At 41.7% G+C, this 19,845-nt stretch overlaps 1 protein-coding gene across 1 annotated transcript in view; it reads left to right on the top strand.

Annotated features, from left to right (window-relative positions):
- The window catches only part of FRMPD2 (FERM and PDZ domain containing 2), a 64,171-nt gene that overhangs the window by 24,475 nt on the left and 19,851 nt on the right, over positions 1–19,845 (top strand). The window contains exons 12-19 of the mRNA XM_043925908.1: positions 940–1,125; positions 8,457–8,594; positions 12,557–12,584; positions 12,619–12,829; positions 16,142–16,242; positions 17,776–17,868; positions 18,535–18,642; positions 18,735–18,851. Coding sequence (XP_043781843.1) covers positions 940–1,125; positions 8,457–8,594; positions 12,557–12,584; positions 12,619–12,829; positions 16,142–16,242; positions 17,776–17,868; positions 18,535–18,642; positions 18,735–18,851 — 982 coding nt within the window. The remainder of the gene's footprint in view (positions 1–939; positions 1,126–8,456; positions 8,595–12,556; positions 12,585–12,618; positions 12,830–16,141; positions 16,243–17,775; positions 17,869–18,534; positions 18,643–18,734; positions 18,852–19,845) is intronic.

Here is a 19,845-nt window from a genome sequence, read left to right as displayed (position 1 = left end):
GAGAGAGATTGGGCAGGATTTTGTCCCCTCTGCTCTGGGGTAGAGATGAGCACCAGATCTCACCACTGAAACTCTTCTGAGAGAGTTTCAAATGTGTGGAGAACACATCCACACATTTTGAGCCTACCTGCTTTGAGCCTGGGTGCATCAATCTTCTAGTAAGAACTGGAGTCTACCAGGTGAAGATGAAGATGGCAGAGACCAGAATAGAGACATGATTACCATTCAGACATTAAAAAAAAAAATATTTGTATTAGGTTTATGCACCAGTCTGTGAAGATTTTGGTTAGCCTGATGCAGTTCCCAGCTCTGACTGACCCTCAGGTCCCTGACGAAATTCTATCTCCTAAACTGGTAAACTGAAGACAGATCTTGGGCTGTGGGGACCCCACTAAATCACTGCCACATGATGAGAAATGCCAGTGATTGCTCATTTTTTCTGCAGGATGTTATTTTGCTTTAATAGTGCTGCTGATCATTTGAAAGGCTGCTTTCTGTGCCTGGGCCTCAGTTTTTCCATCTGTAAAATGAAGGAGTTGTATCAGATAGTACTGCAGTAGACTTTAGGAAAAGAAATCCCTGTGAGATGATTCAGAAAAGTCTGAATTCTACAACCTTGTTCAGAATATTATTATTTTTTGGTATCACTTTCATAATTAATATCAGTGTTCCAAGTGTCTCAAGGTACTTCATTAGGGAAGGATTCCTTCATTCTATTAATAAAATATAACAACACTATCATATTAGAGGCACAGAGAAATGCTGTAGTAAGGAGATATGTTTAGCTCAGTGTTTCCTAAACTTATTTGGCAATCTTACTCTTTTTTCAGAACATCTGTTAAGGTTTTGTTTTTTTTTTTTCCTCATGGAATGGTTTGAAATCCATTATTTTGGACCAATGTGCCTGTCTCTTCTTAATTGGCCTTGTTCTCATTCTAGGTCACTCAGCAGCTCCCAGAATATGGTGTGCTGGTGTACCAAGTTCTCCCAGAGAAGACAAGGCCAGAAGGGGAAATGGCCTTGGGGATCTGTGCCAAGGGTGTCATAGTATATGAAGTGAGAAACAACACCAGAATTGCAACTTTACGGTTTCAGTGGAGAGAAATTGAAAAGATTTTGGCTTATGTGAGTGTCACTCAGTTGAAATGACCCAGGCTTTGTTTTCCTTTGATCTGTTACCCCTTTAAAGGAACAATAGGTCAGGTGATCTTCTCCTAAGAAAATAAGCTCACAGCCTGTCAGCTAACCTGTACTCCGTTGACTATGGCATATTTGGAAGAAGTCTCTCAGGGGATTTGAGAGTCCCCTGGAGGCCATTTCTTCTGGCCATCTCTCACACAGCCCCCTTTCACCTCCGTGGGCAGCCATTAGCCTAAAGGACTACAACTTTCCCTCTGGGTGAAGTTCTTTCAGTTTGGGGAATCTACTGATTTTGAGAGCAAGGTTGGGAATGGCAGATGGGGAAGAAGAGTTTGAAGCAGGCGCAATGGAGTCTGCATGCTTTTGAATATTTTCCTTGTATTTTAATTTTCCCTTTGCACACATAGCATGGAGGCATCTGGGCTGTCTCCCATGGACTACAGATGTGAAAACATTTGTCAGTCATTAAAAAAATTACAATAGCAACACACCTATTAAATGTAAAGATTTTGAAATAACATTTGAACATCATTTGTTTGAATTTAGTTGCAATTAATTTTCATACTGTTCATGGGGTTCTCAAGGCAAGAATATTGAAGTGGTTTGCCCTTCTCTTCTCCAGTGGACCATGTTTTGTCAGAATTCTCCACCATGACCTGTCTGTCTTGGGTGGCCCTACAAAGCATGGCTCATAGTTTCATTGAGCTAGACAAGGCTGTGGTCCACGAGATAAGTTTGGTTAGTTTTCTGTGATTGTGGTTTTCATTCGGTCTGCCCTCTGATGGAGAAGGATAAGAGGCTTATGGAAGCTTCCTGATGGGAGAGACTGACTGAGGGGGAAACTGGGTCTTATTCTGATGGGCAGGGCCATGCTCAGTAAATCTTTAATCCAATTTTCTATTGATGGGTGGGGCTGTGTTCCCTCCCTGTTGCTTGACATGAGGCCAAACTATGGTGGAGGTAATGAAGATAGTGGTGACCTCCTTCAAAAGGTCCCATGAATGCATTGCTACACTCAGTGCCTCCGACCCTGAAGCAGGCCACTGCCGACCCACCCCTCCGCTGGAGACTCCTGGACACTCATGGGCATGTCTGGGTCAGTTTCTTTGTGGGGTCACTGCTCCTTTCTCTTGGGTCCTGGTGTACACAAGGTTTTGTTTGTGCCCTCCAAGAGTCTGTTTTCCTAGTCCTGTGTAAGTTCTGGTGGTTCTTCTATGGTGGGGTTAATGGTGACCTCCTCCAAGAGGGCTTATGCTGCACCCAGAGCCCCTGCAGCAGGCCACTGCTGACCCATACCTCCACAGGTCAGTTTTCATTCCAATTCAAAAGAAAGGCAATGCCAAAGAATGATCATACTACCGCACAATTGTACTCATCTCATACACTAGCAAAGTAGTGCTCAAAATTCTCCAAGCCAGGCTTCAACAGTACATGAACCATGAACTTCCAGATGTTCAAGGTGGATTTAGAAAAGGCAGAGGAACCAGAAATCAAATTGCCAACCTCTGCTGGATCATCAAAAAAGCAAGAGAGTTCCAGAAAAACATCTACTTTTGGTTTATTGACTATTCCAAAACCTTTGACTGTGTGGATCACAACAAACTGTGGAAAATTCTTAAAGAGATGGGAATACCAGACCACCTGACCTGCCTCTTAAGAAACCTGTATGCAGGTCAGGAAGCAACAGTTAGAACTGGATGTGGAACTGCAGACTGGTTCCAAATAGGAAAAGGAGTACGTCAAGGCTGTATATTATCACCCTGCTTATTTAACTTATATGCAGAGTACATCATGAGAAAAGCTGGGCTGGAGGAAGCACAAGCTGGAATCAAGATTGCTGGCAGAAATATCAATAACCTCAGATAATGCAGATGACACCACCCTTATGGCAGAAAGCAAAGAACTAAAGAGCCTCTTGATGAAAGTGAAAGAGGAGAGTGAAAAGGTTGGCTTAAAACTCAACATTCAGAAAACGAAGATCATGGCATTCTGGTCCCATCACTTCATGGGAAATAGATGGAGAAACAGTGGAAACAGTGGCTGATTTTATTTTTTGGGGCTCCAAAATCACTGCAGATGGTGACTGCAGCCATGAAATTAAAAGATGCTTACTCCTCGGAAGAAAAGCTACGACCAACCTAGACAGCATATTAAAAAGCAGAGACATTACTTTGCCAACAAAGTTCCGTCTAGTCAAGGCTATGGTTTTTCCAGTAGTCATGTATGGATGTGAGAGCTGGACAGTAAACAAAGCTGAGCAACGAAGCACTGATGCTTTTGGACTGTGGTGTTGGTGAAGACTCTTGAGAGTCCCTTGGACTGCAAGGAGATCCAACCAGTCCATCCTAAAAGAGATCAGTCCTGAATATTCATTGGAAGGACTGATGCTAAAGCTGAAACTCCAATACTTTGGCTACCTGATGTGAAGAACTGACTCATTTGAAAAGACCCTGATGCTGGGAAAGATTGAAGGCAGGAGGAGAAGGGGACGACAGAGGATGAGATGGTTGGATGGCATCACTGACTTGATGGACATGAGTTTGAGTAGGCTCTGGGAGTTGGAGATGGACAGGGAAGACTGACGTGCTACAGTCCATGAGGTCGTAAAGAGTCGGACATGACTGAGCAACTGAACTAAACTGAACTGAACAATAAATTTGGCATAAAAAACGTTTTATGTGTCTCCATAGCAGAGAATGGTCCACTAGCTAATCAACTCTCCTGTCCTCTGAGTGCATGTCCCATACCTTCAGCAATGATTTCATTATAAAACATGAAGTTCTTTGAATGTGGCTCAGTAAACATTTTCATTTTTTTTCTACTGAATTTTCTTCTGTGGTTTTCAATTTTTTCCTACTAACAAGTTGTTTTGTTTTTTTTTTTTCTGATTCTTTGGTTCTTATCTTCATTATTACTATCTGATGTTAGAGTTTCCTAAGCAGAACACAATTGGTTTTATTCATTTTCTCAGTGTTTTTTGTTTTTCTCCCATCTTGGCTGTTGAAGTTGACCTTGTTAAAGTGTGATTCTCAATATAATTTCATAATAAAGCATTATTTTTACTTAGGGAAAAAAGTTTACATCTAAAAATAAATAAGAATTGAGCATAATTGTATTAAAGTGGCCTTTATGATATCAGAAAACTGACTTTTTCCCAAATATTTTTGACCTTACCTAAAAAAAAAGTAATTGATATTTTTATTTGTGGACTTCTCAGAAATTTAATGACTCAAATGACTTGATTTCAATTGAAAGATTATTTGGTGAAATTTAATTATTGAATGAGGGCTTCCTTGGTGGCTCAGATGGTAAAGAATCTGCCTGCAATGCAGGAGACCAGGCTTTGATCTCTGGGTGGGGAAGATCCTCTGAAGAAGGGAATGGCTACCCATTCCAGTATTCTTTCCTGGAGAATTCCATGGACAGAGGAGACTGGCAGGCCACAGTGGGGGCATGATTATTGAATATTCAATGCTGTCATTACTTCCTATTTTCTCTATCTCATAGTTGATTGTTCAAAATTCTCAATTCTCAGTGTAATTTCTCTTAAAACATTTGTAGAAATGCAGACTACCTACCAAGTAATTTTGAAAAATTGAATTTTTGAAGCCATAAATTTAACAGCCCCCTTAAATATTTTATATTTAAGTTGGTTTAACTTTTACAGATATTTATTTTCCCCATGACCACAAGTAATTTCTTGTTTAAAGCTGGAAAGTCATCTGGTTCACAAAACAATCTTAGTAGCTTTAAAACAGCCAGTCACTAATTAGGATTTCCATGTTCTGATGACCAGTCTCTTTCTCAACATAAATATCCTTTTATATGGAAAAGTCATCATGGGAAGTAATGTCACCAACTGCTTGCCACAAACCCAGCATCTTACACAGAAAATGACTTGAACTCTTCATGCTACAACTTAGGAAGCTAGTTTCAAATTTGCTTAATTACTAGCGGAAGCCAGAACGCTTCAGACAGTTGCTAACATTTGTTTTGTCAACCTGAAGAGAGGTAGCCAAGGAAACAGAAAAAAAAATGCCATTTTTACAATGAATATGATTTGTAGGTACATTGGCAGCCCGCCTGTGACAGAGACATCGATTCAGAAGATTATTCAATCACGAAATCATTCATTGTGAAATGATGAACTTACCCGTGCTAATAACTGTTCTTGGATATTAATAGTAGTTAAAAATGTCTGGAGAGAAATGCGTGAAGCCTGGGAGGATACAGCATTTGTAGGGCTCTCTTTAAAAACAAGGACACAAATTTCCAAAAACAAACAAGGTTTTAAAGTGACTGCTCATGTAGAATGAGAAAATAAATCACCACAACCCTTGAATTTTAAAAGATCAACTACTGCAAAATCACAAAAGTAAAAAGAATTAATATTCTTTTGAATGAACTTCCTGATAAACTCTATAATTCTTTTTTTTTCTCTTTCAAAGTTTTGGTGGCATACACTCTGTGCTTTCCCATAGGATGATACTTTCAAAATATCTTTTTTTCTAGAGAGAAGAGAAACCCAGCACATCTGATTGAAAGTTGTTTTTATTGATGAGATCCATAAAACATGCAGCTTTGCGACAGAGACATTCTTGCTCTTTGAAGCGCCACTGCAGGTTTCTAGGCTACCAACACAGGAAAATCAAATAAATTCCATATTGTGTGATTCCCATCAAAAAAAAAAAAAAAAAAAAAAGAAAAAGAAAAAATGTGCACTGTATTGATAAGGCAGTGTATATACAATTACAAAGTACATTCCTGATATGATAAAAATTCCACTTAATTAGATGTTTTTGAGAATTAAATTACAGGTTTTCATTTCTAATGATTGAAAATGTTTCCTGCAGACTGGCCTCTGGCTCTGCACTTCAAATCTTATTCCCCTCTGGCACTGACGCCACATACTTCTGAGGCTGGGTATTGTAGGGCATAGTCAGTTTTACATGACTACTGGCCCTATGTCTTTATGCTGAGACTTTAGGTGAGTTGGTCCAATGCAAGGAGTATTCTGGGATGGCTGGCAATAAACTGTTGCAGGAGAGACTGCAAATCACATAAATAAATCCCATTAACTCTACATTGAAAGCAGCCCCATGCATTTCAGCTTCTCCTTAGTGGGGTCTGCTTCTCCATCATGCAGCGTTACCTCTGGTGAGAAAAATAAAACTGAGTTGCAGTCAAAAGAAGAGTCAGTGATTTTAACTGATTGTGGTGAAAGCATCTTTCTTTTAACATTTTATAAAAACACATGAAGCTGTTGCTTGTTCCCTTCCAGGAAATGGCCTTCCCAAGTAGGGGTCTGGAGTTTCAACTTCCTTAGCTGGGCACATCTGCCTCTGTCTCAGAGAATCTTAGCCTGCAAAGATGTGTCAAGCCAAACAAATAAATAAGCCTGCAAAGGAACAGAAGTAACAACAAAATTACTAGGGAAGAAATATTTGAAATGATAAAACATGCTTTGAAACAAACATGATGTTACAGAAACACCAAGTATTTTTGTCTGTAACAACACAGATGTAAATACATTTTTTTGTGTTTGTGCTGAAAACCCTGAGATTCAAGTTACACATCATCTTATTCATAGAGCAGTTTGCTTGTGTGAAAGTTGGCTTGAAGATATGGTTTTCCCATTAAATGATGTTATCAAAGTGGAAAAAAAAATCTAAACCACTACAGTCAAGACTTCTTTCAGCTTCATGCCAAGAAATGAGATAGAAATTCTACTCTCTGGGGTTTTTAATACTTTAGGGCACTGGGGTCCAAAAGCATAAGAGTTTGGCAAGAGTTTATGGTCTGAAAGAAAGATGTGGTATACATGTGTGCATGTGTGAATAATTCTTTTTTTAAATTTGTTAAAGAAGAGTTATTCAATTAAAAAAATGACTTATCCAAGATTTTTGATACCTGAGTGAACTTAATATAAAATTGTCATGACTGTATATAAGCATATCAATGCATACTGAAAAAGTAGATGGATTCTAAGCAAATAATCAACTTTGGAAAAGTATGGATAAAATGATCAACCAGTGGAGTTTAGACATTATAATTTGAATACTGAGGAAAAATTTATAAGGATAGTTGGATAGCATCTATGAATGTTTGAGAAAACTCACTAAATAAAAAATACTAGATATAATTCAGTCAAATTCAAAATCCATTCACATTAGTACAGGTTCAACATTACTTTGTTAATAAAAGTAAAGGATATTTAGAGAATGCTTAAATTATCTGAAATTAGGTTAATGGTAAAAAAGAGTTTCTTAAAGGGAAAGCAATGAACAGTTGTTGCCCTTTGTTAATATTTGATTGTGTGAATGGAGTTTCTTGGGAATGGTAACTATCACAAATTAAAAGGGATTAGCCTTAAAGAAGTTCAGGAGTTTCAGAGTGCCCTTTCAAGCGTAAAACCTGTATTTATAAAGTTATCTTTACCGGAGCAAGCTCAAGGTTCTTATGAAATATCTAGAATAGAGATTTTATTTGGAAGTTTTGTATAAATTCGTATTTAAAGTAATTTCTATTACTGTATATTTCATTGTCCTTATTAGAGTTATATATTGCAAACATTTAAGGATCTTTTCTGGGAAGCTCCATATAGATAGGCCCATATAGATAGTCCTCTCCAATTTATCTCAGTGAGCTGTACAAAAATTATCCCTTTGTGCATGGGCCTTGAAGGTATAAATGCTGAGGAAGTGTTTCCTGGTGATATGACCTCAGTTCCTGCTGCATTCTGAGGAGTCTCCATCTGCTTCCTCATCTGTAGAATAAGGATAATGATGGGACTGCTTTCATTCTGTAGCTTCTAGGATGAAATGAATTAAAACACAGAGAGGATTTAGAACAGAACCTGGCACATAACAGCATGAAATATGAGGTTACTGATGCGATTTTATCTTTTCTATAAACCTGCTAGCTGAGATTTTGCCTTCCATGTCTGAGAGTTTGGACAACGCAAACTGTATTTAATGACCTTTCCCAATGCACATGGAAATTATATTCACTCCTTGCTGAGGGCAATGCCTGTACTGAACTCTTTTCGTATTCTTTTCACCTAGCACAGTCCTTGGCAGATAGCAATTGCTCAATAAAGAAACCTTTGATTTATGAATGAAGGGGAAAAAAAATTGTATTTAATCTAAGAAAAAATGTTGGGCCATAGTCAGATAACATCTGCCGTACCCTTTTGGATGCCTACTACACTGGTATCCAACTGACAGCTCCTGCATTTGGTTATTTTCTGGATAGTTGTGCTCCGATGGATGAGTGAGAATGATCAATATTTTAAAGTTAGTGTTTGTTCCCCACAGCGAAAGAAGTTCATCATCACAAGCAGCATCACTGGGAAAAAGCACACATTTGTCACTGATTCAGTCAAGACCTGTAAATATTTGCTGGGCCTGTGCTGCGCCCAGCATGGGTTTAACGCTCAGATGAGCTCTCCTGGAGTTACAGGTGGTGAGTAGACCCTACGTTCTCAACCTAAAGCTATTTGGGTTTGAAGGCTGGGTGTATCACATTTACTGTTGAGCTCTCACCATTATTTCTTATTCATTTATAACAGGGAGCAATATAATATAGTGGTTTCACCATTCATATTCCCAGAGCGGTCTCTGTGGGTGCATCACCTGAGAGCCAGCTAGGAATGCAGAATCTCAGGCCCCTAAATCAGAATCTGCACTTGTAAAAGAACCCAGGTGATCTGGATGCAGATGAACCCCGGGCTTGGAATGTGGACCCTGGAGTCCAACAGACCCAGAGCTAGGCCATTTACTAGCTGCGTGACTCTGAACACTCACTTGCCCTTTCTGGGCCTCAGTGTCCTCAGCTGAGTAACTGTTTATCCGACAGGTTTGTGCTGTTCTCCAAGGATGGGCCGTGCTGTTTCTCGCTCATCTAGAGTGAATGTGTGATGGTCATGGCTCTATGTGACTAGTGATGGCAGCTCCTGCTTGTCGGGGTTTTGTTTCTTATTGTTGTCCAGTCGCTCAGTCGTGTCCGACTCTTTGAGACCCCATAGACTGCAGCATGCCAAGGGATTGGCACCAGTCAATTCACAGGGGAGCTGCATCACTGGGTCCTGGCCTCCTGGGGTTGGGGATCAACTAGGAAACAAAATTGTTGAGCGTTCGGATGCAGAACCAAATGCAGAAAATAAAAGTGGCCTCTTATTTTCAGCAAAACCAAATAAATATATAAATATATCTTTGAAGTCACAGAGTAGCATTTCTATGATGTTTCCAGGGAGCTGGAAATAATGAATGTAAATTGAGTCTTACCTGTTATTGCTGAGATAAAGTGTGAGACATCAGTATCTATTTTATTGCTTGATATCAATGAACATAAAATATTTATAAAGACACCGTGGGCTTACTAGCAAAATTAGTCTTTTTAAGCCTGTTTTGCTCATAATACAGTGTTTTCCCAAACTACAAAATCTACCATAATAGGAATTTTGGGGAATCTAATATTTGCATGGCCTCTACTTGCCATGCTCTACCAGGCTTAGACAACCAAGATAAGTCTGATTCTCCAAGAATAAGTTCAAGGACAATCTGCTCCTTGAAGTCCTTGCTAGTTAACTGCCTCTGTACTGCCTTCCCAGATGGAGCTGGCTACTCCTTCTTTGGTGCAGGCTCCATCTTCTCACATGTGGTGTTCTGCCCTTTTTATTTGTGGATGTGTCTACCTCCAGTTTTCAGTGAGCTGGGAGTTCCCAGAGGGTAGGGAGAAGGTCCCTGCCTTTACTGTTCCAACATGAAACAGAGGTGTATCAAGTGGGAGATGGTTAATATTAACACATGTTTTTTGAATGAATGGTTGGATAATTGGTGTGGAAACACAGTCATTTAGTTAATTGTTCCTCTATTTTGATTTGATGTTTACTTTTCAGTTTCCAATATCATAAATAATACTGCAGCAAACATCAGTGGAAGAAAAATTCTTTTGTATCTTGTATTATTTCTTTAAGCTAGATTTCATTTAAATTGGGGATACAAAGGCAGGGGCATTTTTAGGGCTTTTGCTGTTTTTCTGAGTGCCATTCCCATGCCCAGTATCATTGTGCCTGTTTTATTGCATCTTTGCTGGAATAGATATTATCATGTTTATCTTTGTTCATTTATAGGGAGAAATGATTTCTTAGTATTGTTTCACTTGACATTTCTTTGACTGTTGGGAAGTTGGACATTTTCCAAGTGTTTCTTAGTCATTCTTCTGTGAATTGTCTCAACAAGCATATTACTTTATAGTTATATTTGATTCCCTGGGGAGAGAGAAAAATCACCGAGCTTCTACAAGTGCATAAATTCAGGATTAAATTAGAGAGAATCTGTCAGCATTGCAGAGGGGGACCACAGGGCTTTTCTCGTCCTTTCAGACAGATGGCCAGAAGCTTCAGGGGTACTTGTGGCCCTTCCACAGGCTTATGGCTGTAAGACTCCACAGATCTGCAGTGACCAGCCACCATCCTGCCCTAATTCCCTTTTCCGTTTCCTTGTGGCTTCCTCTCTGGTGCCCCAGTGCTCTCCATCTTCTGCTGGGGACAGAACTCTGCTGGGAATTCAGGCCCTTGGTGATCTTACTCCTCTGCTACCTTCTGGAGCCTTCCTCTCTTAGGGCACATCCTCTTCTTCCCATACTGCCAACCTCTATGCATAGGCTTCTTTGAAACCCACAAAGCCTTTTTGAGCTGAGTCCCTGTCACCACTTTCTTTCCCTACAGTGTCTCCCTGTGAGTATTAAATATCCACCATAATTAAGGCTAAGGTCGCTGTCCCTTTAGACCTTGGCAATCAGAGGGGGCTGGACAGGCTTCAGATGTATCTCCTATGCTGTTTTTATCTCCATGTCCTTGGTACATCCATTTTCTGGCATGGGCTGTAAAGTCAGCTGAGTGAGTTTTGCTCTACCACCTACAAAACCTGGGGACCTTGAGCAAATTGTTAACTCTCTCTTAGCCTCACTTTTCCTCATCTATAAAGTGGGTATAATAATATCTAACCCACAGGGTTCTCGTGAGGATTAAATGAGACAATACAGATAACATGCTTACCACTGTGCCTGGCATGTGATAAGCACACAGGATGGGTAGGCTGCTAGTGTGGATATTACTGTCATTGCTGCTATATCATATTCAAATTGCGTTTAGTCTTCTTTCCTTCCTTGCCTGTTGTTATTCAGTTGCTAAGTTGTGTCTGACTCTTTTGTAACTCTATCTGTCCATGGGACTTCCCAGGCAAGAATACTGGAGTGGGTTGCCATTTCCTTCTCCATCTCCCTTGCCTACTGTATGTGAATGATGATATTGAATGCCTCCTAGACACAGAATGTTCCGCCGAAGTATTTTTTAAAGGCTACCTTGGGACTTCTCTGGCAGTCCAGTGATTAAGATTCCTGCAGGCAGTGCAAGTTTGATCCCTGGTCAGGGAATTAAGATCCCACATGCTATGTTGTGAGGCCAAAAAAAAAAAAAAAAAGGAGCTACCTTTTTCAGTGGGTACAGTACTGACAACAAACCAGGCACCGTTGTAGGTAAGGGGGATTGTTTACTAGAGGAAATAAATGCTCATGGACAAGCTCTCACTGAAGACACCTGACTGTGCTCTAGATATGAGCGCAGACACACACACTCACACACACCACTGGAGCCACACAAATGCTGTGTGCTGAGCATTCTTTGCTTCTTGGTTGTAGCAGGGTTGTACCATCTGTTGATAGTCAGAACATAGTCATCATTTTCTTTTTTCAAATTACAAACTGGGCTTTGTATAAATCCTGGTTAATTTAAGGAATCTATCGAATCCAGTTTCTTACAAATGACATAAACAGTGAAGTGGTGAGAGTCACTCACATTCCTGGGCTCACGTTAGGGATTTCATCAAAATCATTTGTTACCTCTTTCTGCAAGAAGGGAGGGAGGGCGTTGTTAAAACTGGAAGACAACACATCTGATCTATTCATATTTCAGAAAATCGGATCTTAAATCTTAGTAGTAAGGAAACTAAGCTGTGTAGGGATGAAAGATTATGTTCCACAGGGCAGAGAGTAATCTTGGGAGCTCAGGTAATCTGCAGACCTGTTTGTTAACATTTGGAGGATGGTTTGTAAAGGCAGCGAGCAGAACGGGTGGCGGCAGTTAATTTTACACAAGGCTCTGCTGGCGCTGACACTGCCGTTAACTGTGCTCAAAGTCCTGTCAGCTGCCGGGGGGTGGAGGGTATCCCTTCTCTTTCTACCTGTGTGTCTGAGTTTTCTTTCCTTAGTGAGTGCTAACGAGGCAGACTTGGCATTCTCAGGGCTCATCACAGCAGCTCCACGAGCCAGCATGAGGAAAACTAGGTCCCTCCATGCAGACAAAGAAAAGCCAGGACAGCACCTGGGGCCTGTGATGTGTTTTTGCTGCCATAAGAGTGATGGACCCAGCATCATTCTTGTGGGTTTTTATGTTTGTCTGTTTCTGCCACATTTCAGACTCTGATAAGTGTGTGCAACTGGCCAGTCTGAGTCTTGCACACCTGGCCCAGTCCAACCAACTCACTTGGATTCAGAGACTGTCATGCTCAGAAAACGCGCTGTTCGTACCTGGACTGGAGGATGCCGCGGGAGGCCTGCTGCACAGGTCCCTGGATAACTTCACCATGGACACCAGCAGGGGGACGAGGGCACAAAGACTCAGAGGCAGGTGGGTTCAACACATCTGTTCTCTGGGCCTGAACCACCATGTACTTGGTGCTCTGGAGCAATCCCTTTAAACAATGAAGACATTGTTTAAAGGAGGTCAGATGTCTCAGGGAAGTATGCATTCATTGGGTAATTATCAATTAATTCCACAGAGATTTCCCAAAGGCTGTCTGTGGGCCAAATCTATGCTACACCCTCTAAGGCAGATATCCCGTGTCCCCCTACTATGTTGCTCCATCTTTTGGTGGAGAAAGAGCTAGGTGATGATATGAAATTGATGAGGACAAAATAAACAAGCTGTAGTAGCCTTTTCGGGTTTGTCATGAACCAGGTACTATTCTAAACACTGTACCCATCAAAGACTTTAACCTTCACAACCCTACAAAGTAGTTTCTATTTTCTCCCATTTTGAGACTTGAACACACACAACTGGACCTGGAATCTGCACTCCTAACTGCTACACTACTGCTGCTTTCTTTGTTGATGAATCACTTGTAATTTAATTTGCAAGGGAAAATAATGAGCTTATCAACATAACTCTACATTATAACACAATGATCCATAAATTTTAAAATAGCCTATAAGTTGGATTGCACTAACATGGTAAGTTCTATAAATAGCACAGATTCACAGGCAGCATGTGACCAATGAAGATATTATAGGAGCTGTTCTTTGGAATGAGTTATACATCTGTTTCAGCAAGAGAAAATGGTGGTTGATTTGGATTGTGATGCATATATTATATCTTAAAGCAATTCATAGAAAATTATGGCTCCCAATTCTGTTGATGCAAATATGTATCACCATATACTGCAAACCCAATCAATAATGATGAAACAAAACTATCTATTACTGTGTAACAAACAACTCCAAAGCACAGTGGCTTAAAATAACAGGTATTTTGTTATTCTGTTTCACAATTTTCTGGGTTACAAATTTAGGGCAGGGCTTGGCTGGCTGATTCTTCTCCTCTTGATGGTACTCATCTGGACTGGTCTGAAGGCTCCAAGACTGTGTTTATCTACATGCCCACCCCCCTGGTGGGGATGACTGGGATGGTGTGCTCAGCTCACTTGATAGATTAAAAGCTGAAAGAAGCCATGACTGACTGGAGGCCATCTTGAGAATGTTTTGACTGCAAAATACCCTTCCAGTTACCTGCTAGTACATGCCCATGAGGGGACTGGCAACACTGCATGGCAGCCAGCCTTCTCAATCGAAAGCTGAATCAGAGTCCTCAGTGATCTCTGGTACTCCTCTACTTTTAGTTTATGAATGCCAGTTTTTCACAACCCTTAATGACTCGCATCAGTCAGTCAGTTCAGTTGCTCAGTCGTGTCCAACTCTTTGCAACTCCATGAAACGCAGCATACCAGGCCTCCCTGTCCATCACCAACTCCCGGAGTTTACCCAAACTTATGTCCATTGAGTCGGTGACGCCATTCAACCATCATATCCTCTGTCGTCCCCTTCTCCTCCTGCCTTCAATCTTTCCCAGCATCAGGGTCTTTTCAAATGAGTCAGCTCTTCAGATCAGGTGGCCAAAGTATTGGAGTTTCAGCTTCAGCATCAGTCCTTCCAATGAGAACCCAGGACTGATCTCCTTTAGGATGGACTGGTTTGATCTCCTTGCAGTCCAAGGGACTCTCAAGAGTCTTCTCCAACACCACAGTTCAAAAGCATCAATTCTTCGATGCTTAGCTTTCTTTAAAGTCCAACTCTCACATCCATACATGACTACTGGAAAAACCATAGCCTTGACTAGATGGACCTTTGTTGGCAAAGTAATGTCTCTGCTTTTTAATATGCTATCTAGGTTGGTCATAACTTTCCTTCCAAGGAGTAAGCATCTTTTAATTTCATGGCTGCAGTCACCATTTGCAGTGATTTTGGAGTCCCCCAAAATAAAATCTGCCACTGTTTCCCCATCTATTTGCCATGAAGTGATGGGACCAGATGCCATGATCTTAGTTTTCTGAATGTTGAGCTTTAAGCCCACTTTTTCACTCTCCTCTTTCACTTTCATCAAGAGGCTCTTTAGTTCTTCTTCACTTTCTGCCATAAGGGTGGTGTCATCTGCATATCTGAGGTTATTGATACTTCTCCTGGCAATCTTGATTCCAGTGTGTGCTTCTTCTAGCCCAGCATTTCTCATGATGTTCTCTGCATATAAGTTAAATAAGCAGGGTGACAATATACAGCCTTGACATACTCCTTTTCCTATTTGGAACCAGTCTGTTGTTCCATGTCCAGTTCTATCTGTTGCTTCCTCACCTGCATACAGGTTTCTCAAGAGGCAGGTCAGGTGGTCTGGCATTCCCATCTCTTTCATCAGAGGTTACTGATAACTTTCCATGAAAAGGGAAATCTAGGGTCTCTTAACTGTGGTCAAATATATGTAACATAAAAACACTGATCCCAGGGTACAGTGAGAGGCTTGGTGGCAAGCTGTCTGCCAGCATCCATCTCCACCTTGGTCTAGCTGCCTAAAACAGTGGGGGCAGATGTGGAGTCCCTGAGGTTGGGGCCACCCTGGGTGATAAAGGGTTACTGGATCTGTTCAGATGGTTGATCTCCTGGCCTGCCTTCTTCAGATGAGGCCCAGTGCTGGCTTTTTCCTAGGCTCTAAGTCCTGTGGCTTTGCCTCTGTTCTTCCTGCTCATTCTCTACTTTGTTCATCCCTGAATGTAGCTTATGTTGAGCAGAGGTGGCCCTGTGGGTAGGGCAGGCTCCCCACTTCATTCATTATTCTCCTAGGGCCTAGAACATCCTTTGTTTGCTAGAATGCTGTCTCAGCAAATTCAGTTGAATGCCAGCATGAGAGGTTCCTGTTTTCAGCTGCAAGGATCAGCAGGTAAGTTATTGTGTGAAGACCTCAGGGGCCATCACAGTGGGGATGCTGGAGCATGGCTGGCCAGCTGGAAAATGAAAGCAAACTACAAAAAGTTAGGACCCACTAAAAGCAGCAGTGCTGTATACATACTACCTTAGTTTGCAGCCATCACAGTCTTGGGAAATAGGAATATTATTCTTTTGTTATAGTTAAGAAAATGGAGGTTTTGAAAGGCTGCTTATCAAACCCAAAGAAGAGACAATGGAAGGTTCATAGGGGACCTTGGTGACTCTAGGATCTCCTCTATGAGAGAAAGCTCCCAAAGCCATTCCTTCCAGTGTACTTCGAATAACCAGATCAGCCTTTGATGGCATCTATGGATCTGCTGACCGATAGAGCATGGGACCACCACACATACTCTGAGTGGTGGGAAGCTGCCTCCCAGGGGCCTCTGATCAAACTTATTGTCTTTCCCCACAGCCCCTGCCTTGGCCGAGAGCAGCTGGAGCGTCTCTGTTTGATTCAGAAGCCAACAACTTGTGACCCTCTCTCTAGGCAGCCTGCTCAGAGCATGCTCACAGGTACAGGCCAACCATCAGCCAAGTAGGGGTAAAGAAAACCTTACACATCATGCTTGGTTTCAGTCTTTTGCCATCACTTCATTTTGCTTCTCCAATAATGTTCACAGTCTTTTTGCTTTTCCATTAATCTCAAAACTACTTATGGTTGAGAAGAGCCCTTGTTGTCCACCTTTGGTTTGGGCTGGGCACATCGATCTGAAATGTGTGAGCACTGGCCAAGATTCTGAGCACTCTGGTCCCGTGAGAGGCATACCTGCCATGGAGAGGCATGGTTAGAAAAATGCTTAATTCATTTTTGTTACAACTCTTCATGCAGTCCCAGAATATCATGTCCCACTACTTACCAGAAAGGGGATTCCCTGGTGACTCAGATGGTAAAGAATTTGCCCACAGTGCGGGGGACCTGGGTTCAATCCATGGAAAATTCCCTGGAGAAGGAAATGGCAACCCACTCCAATATTCTCGGCTGGAAAAGTCCATGGACAGAGGAGTCTGGCGGGCTACAATCCGTGGGGTTGCAAAGAGTCAAACATGACTGAGCAAATAATACTTTCACTTTTTCTTACCAGAAAACATATACAGGGCAGGCAGCCTCCCCCTTTGTCATATATCCTCTAGGAAGGTCCCCAGTGGGACATAAAGATTCCTGAATTAGAGAAGATATTTATATTGGATGAGCATTAAGCCTGGGGGCTGGATCTGGAATACCACCAGGTGGCTCTTTACATGACCTGTGTGCCAGTCCCATTATGGTGCCTTGTGGGAGGGAGTGATGTGGAAATCCTTGAGGGGTGGGTTACCGTTTGGGGGTTTTTCCATGTGCTCTGTGGTCAGCATTGGAATGCCCCTTAAGGCTCTGTCTTGAGTCCCCTGCAAGACCCAAGCTGGGGGAAAACTTGTAGGGTGCCTCTGCTGGACTTTGAGGCCACGTCTCCCCTTGTGGTGAGGGGCCAACAAGAGGAAGACTTTGCTGTCTCATCTCTCTGCTCCAAATTTAGTTTTAGCTTTCATTGTCAGCAAGGTTGTACACGCTCAGTTGCTCAGCCATTTCCGACTCTTTGTGACCCCATGGACTGTAGTCCTCCAAGCTCCACTCTTCATGGGATTATCCAGACAAAAATACTGGAGTGGGTTGCCATTTTCTCCTGCAGGGGATCTTCTTGACCCAGGGATCAAACCTATGTCTCCTCTATCTCCTTCATCGGCAGGCAGATTCTTTACCATTGTACTCCCTGGGAAGCCCTGTCAGCAAAGTCATCTCTGCTCAAATTCTGTCTTATCCTAAGACCAGTATAGTAAAAGAATAGCTGTAATAAGTCGTGCAAAACAAGCACATGGCCCAGCCTGCCTTGCCTCTGCTTTTGATGAGCCACCACTGACCCAGTGAGCTCATCTAGTATGTGTTCAGTAATCCATATCCAGTATCATGCATGTACACATGCATGTGTGTGTGAAATGCTGTTCACACCTTTTGTGTTACATCTCGATAATTTTGGGAAAAAGCACAGTGTGTGGCTTTGTTTCCATATCTAGGATCACGAAATAACAGGAGAAGGAGCTTTATAGCTGAACCAGATGGAGAAATTGTGCATGTGACTCTGAGCCGGGACCCACACCGTGGTTTTGGTAAGAGGGCCCCCGGTAGAGGAGTCCCAGTCTCTCTCTCTCTGGGAAGAAAGGAGGTGTGTACCATCTTCCCTTTAGACTTTCCTACTCCCTTTTCCTGCCTGTCCTCTTCCAATTTGCCTTTTTTCAGTGATCACTTCTTTTTCTTCCCTTTAAATATGCCTAATGAGTAATGGGACTTTGGGGACAAAAGTTTCTTTTTAGATCCTATAAGATTTTGGAGTGCATATCTTGAAAATCTAAGAACAAGGTAGAAAAACAATTTTTCACCTAACACCATTTCTTAGTATATTGAAATTCTTAGTGACGGAAAAGAATAGACAATATTTTTCACCTCTTACAATTTACCACATATGAAGACCCCTAAAAATTTTATTATAACCTTACAAGAAATAAGGCACTGAGAGAAATTACTTGATTAAAAATCATCTTTTTCTTATCTCTGATTATGTATTGGAGCAAAATCCATGCACATTGATGGGCTTTATTTGTGCTTCTGAAAGGGAGACAATCTACTTTTCTCCATGTGTCATGGCAGAGTAGAAAGAGCTGTTTGAAGATCAGAGGGCCTAGGTACAAATATCAGCTGCATAATCTCAAATAAATAACCTAACATCTCTGAGCTGCAAAATCATTATCATCTTCTTTAATATAATTGGACTATAGGTTTTGTGATTAATGAGGGGGAAGATGTAGGCAAAGTCGATCCTGGCATCTTTATATCTTCTATTATACCTGGGGGACCAGCTGAAAAAGCCAAAAAGATAAAACCAGGTATGTCTTTTTAAATTGCCAGAGATGCTGCTTTAAGGAATTGCTCTTTTTCATTTTCTTGATGGGATGATTGAGATGTCTTATTCTTCCAGGAGGGCAGATACTAGCCCTGAATCACATCAGTCTGGAGGGCTTCACATTCGATATGGCTGTTAGAATGATTCAGAATTCTCCTGACAACATAGAATTAATCATTTCTCAGTCAAAAGGTATGTCTTCATCTGCTTTCAGAAGCTGGAGAGTCTTCTTTATTCTCAGGAGTGCATCTTTACCTTCTGGGACTGGGATTCTAAGTCATGGAGGTCTTGTTTATTACTTTCCCCGTGGTAATGGCTTTGGCACAAATCAATAAACTCCACAATTTCAGGGCCAGCACAGGCTCTACCATTGCTTGTCCTGCTGAATGGGAGAAGCGTACCTTAGTTCTTTATCAGATGCAGCCATTGTGTGTTTTGCTGCCACTCTTCTTACATGACAGGGAGGATCTGCATTCTGTCACCCAAGTCCTCATTAAAAGTGGCTGCTGCGGGATTTCTACATAGTTGGGGCATAGGTGTGGCAATCAAAAGGGAAGGAGATGGGGGCAGGGGGCTACTCACATAACAAGCATTCTGTTCTTACTTCGTCAAGGCTCAGCATGTTACAGATCAATCAAGTGAGTAAAGGGTTTTTTTTTTTTTTTAATGTTTTTATTCATCCTTTAGATAACTATATGACAATTATCTACTATCAAAAACAATATTACTATGTTTATCTGGGGCAGATTTAGTGGGGGCTTGGTGGAAGTAATGGGGAGATATTTACATCTCTTTCCCTCCCAGTTACCTAGGTCCTCCACTGCTTTTTGGTTGGATGATCCTGCAATTTGCCAGTAGACTGCCTACAAAGCAAGGCTCACACTTCAGGAGCTTTGTATAATTCCCTCTCATGTACAGCAGTGCTTCACGCCACACCAGCCAGCAATTCTGGATCCTAAATGTAGTTGCCCCCTTTGCCTTTTCCACTGAAAAATCTCTCATTCTTGCATGTGTGTACACCATCACCAGATGGCTTTCCCAGGTGCTGCAGCTACCCCTGGTCCAGAAGCTATGGGGAGTGGGAGAGGTGGCCAAGCTGGGGCCTCAGACATGTGCCTTTCATCCTATATTTAGAGTTGACCCAGGAGCCTGCCCAGCCCTTCCAAAATACCAGTCTCAGCTCACT

Source organism: Cervus elaphus, chromosome 15 (genome assembly GCF_910594005.1).
Source record: "Cervus elaphus chromosome 15, mCerEla1.1, whole genome shotgun sequence".
NCBI classification, from domain to species: Eukaryota; Metazoa; Chordata; class Mammalia; order Artiodactyla; family Cervidae; genus Cervus; species Cervus elaphus.
Note: the sequence above shows the minus strand (reverse complement) of the source record. Positions and strands in the feature narration are given on the sequence as shown.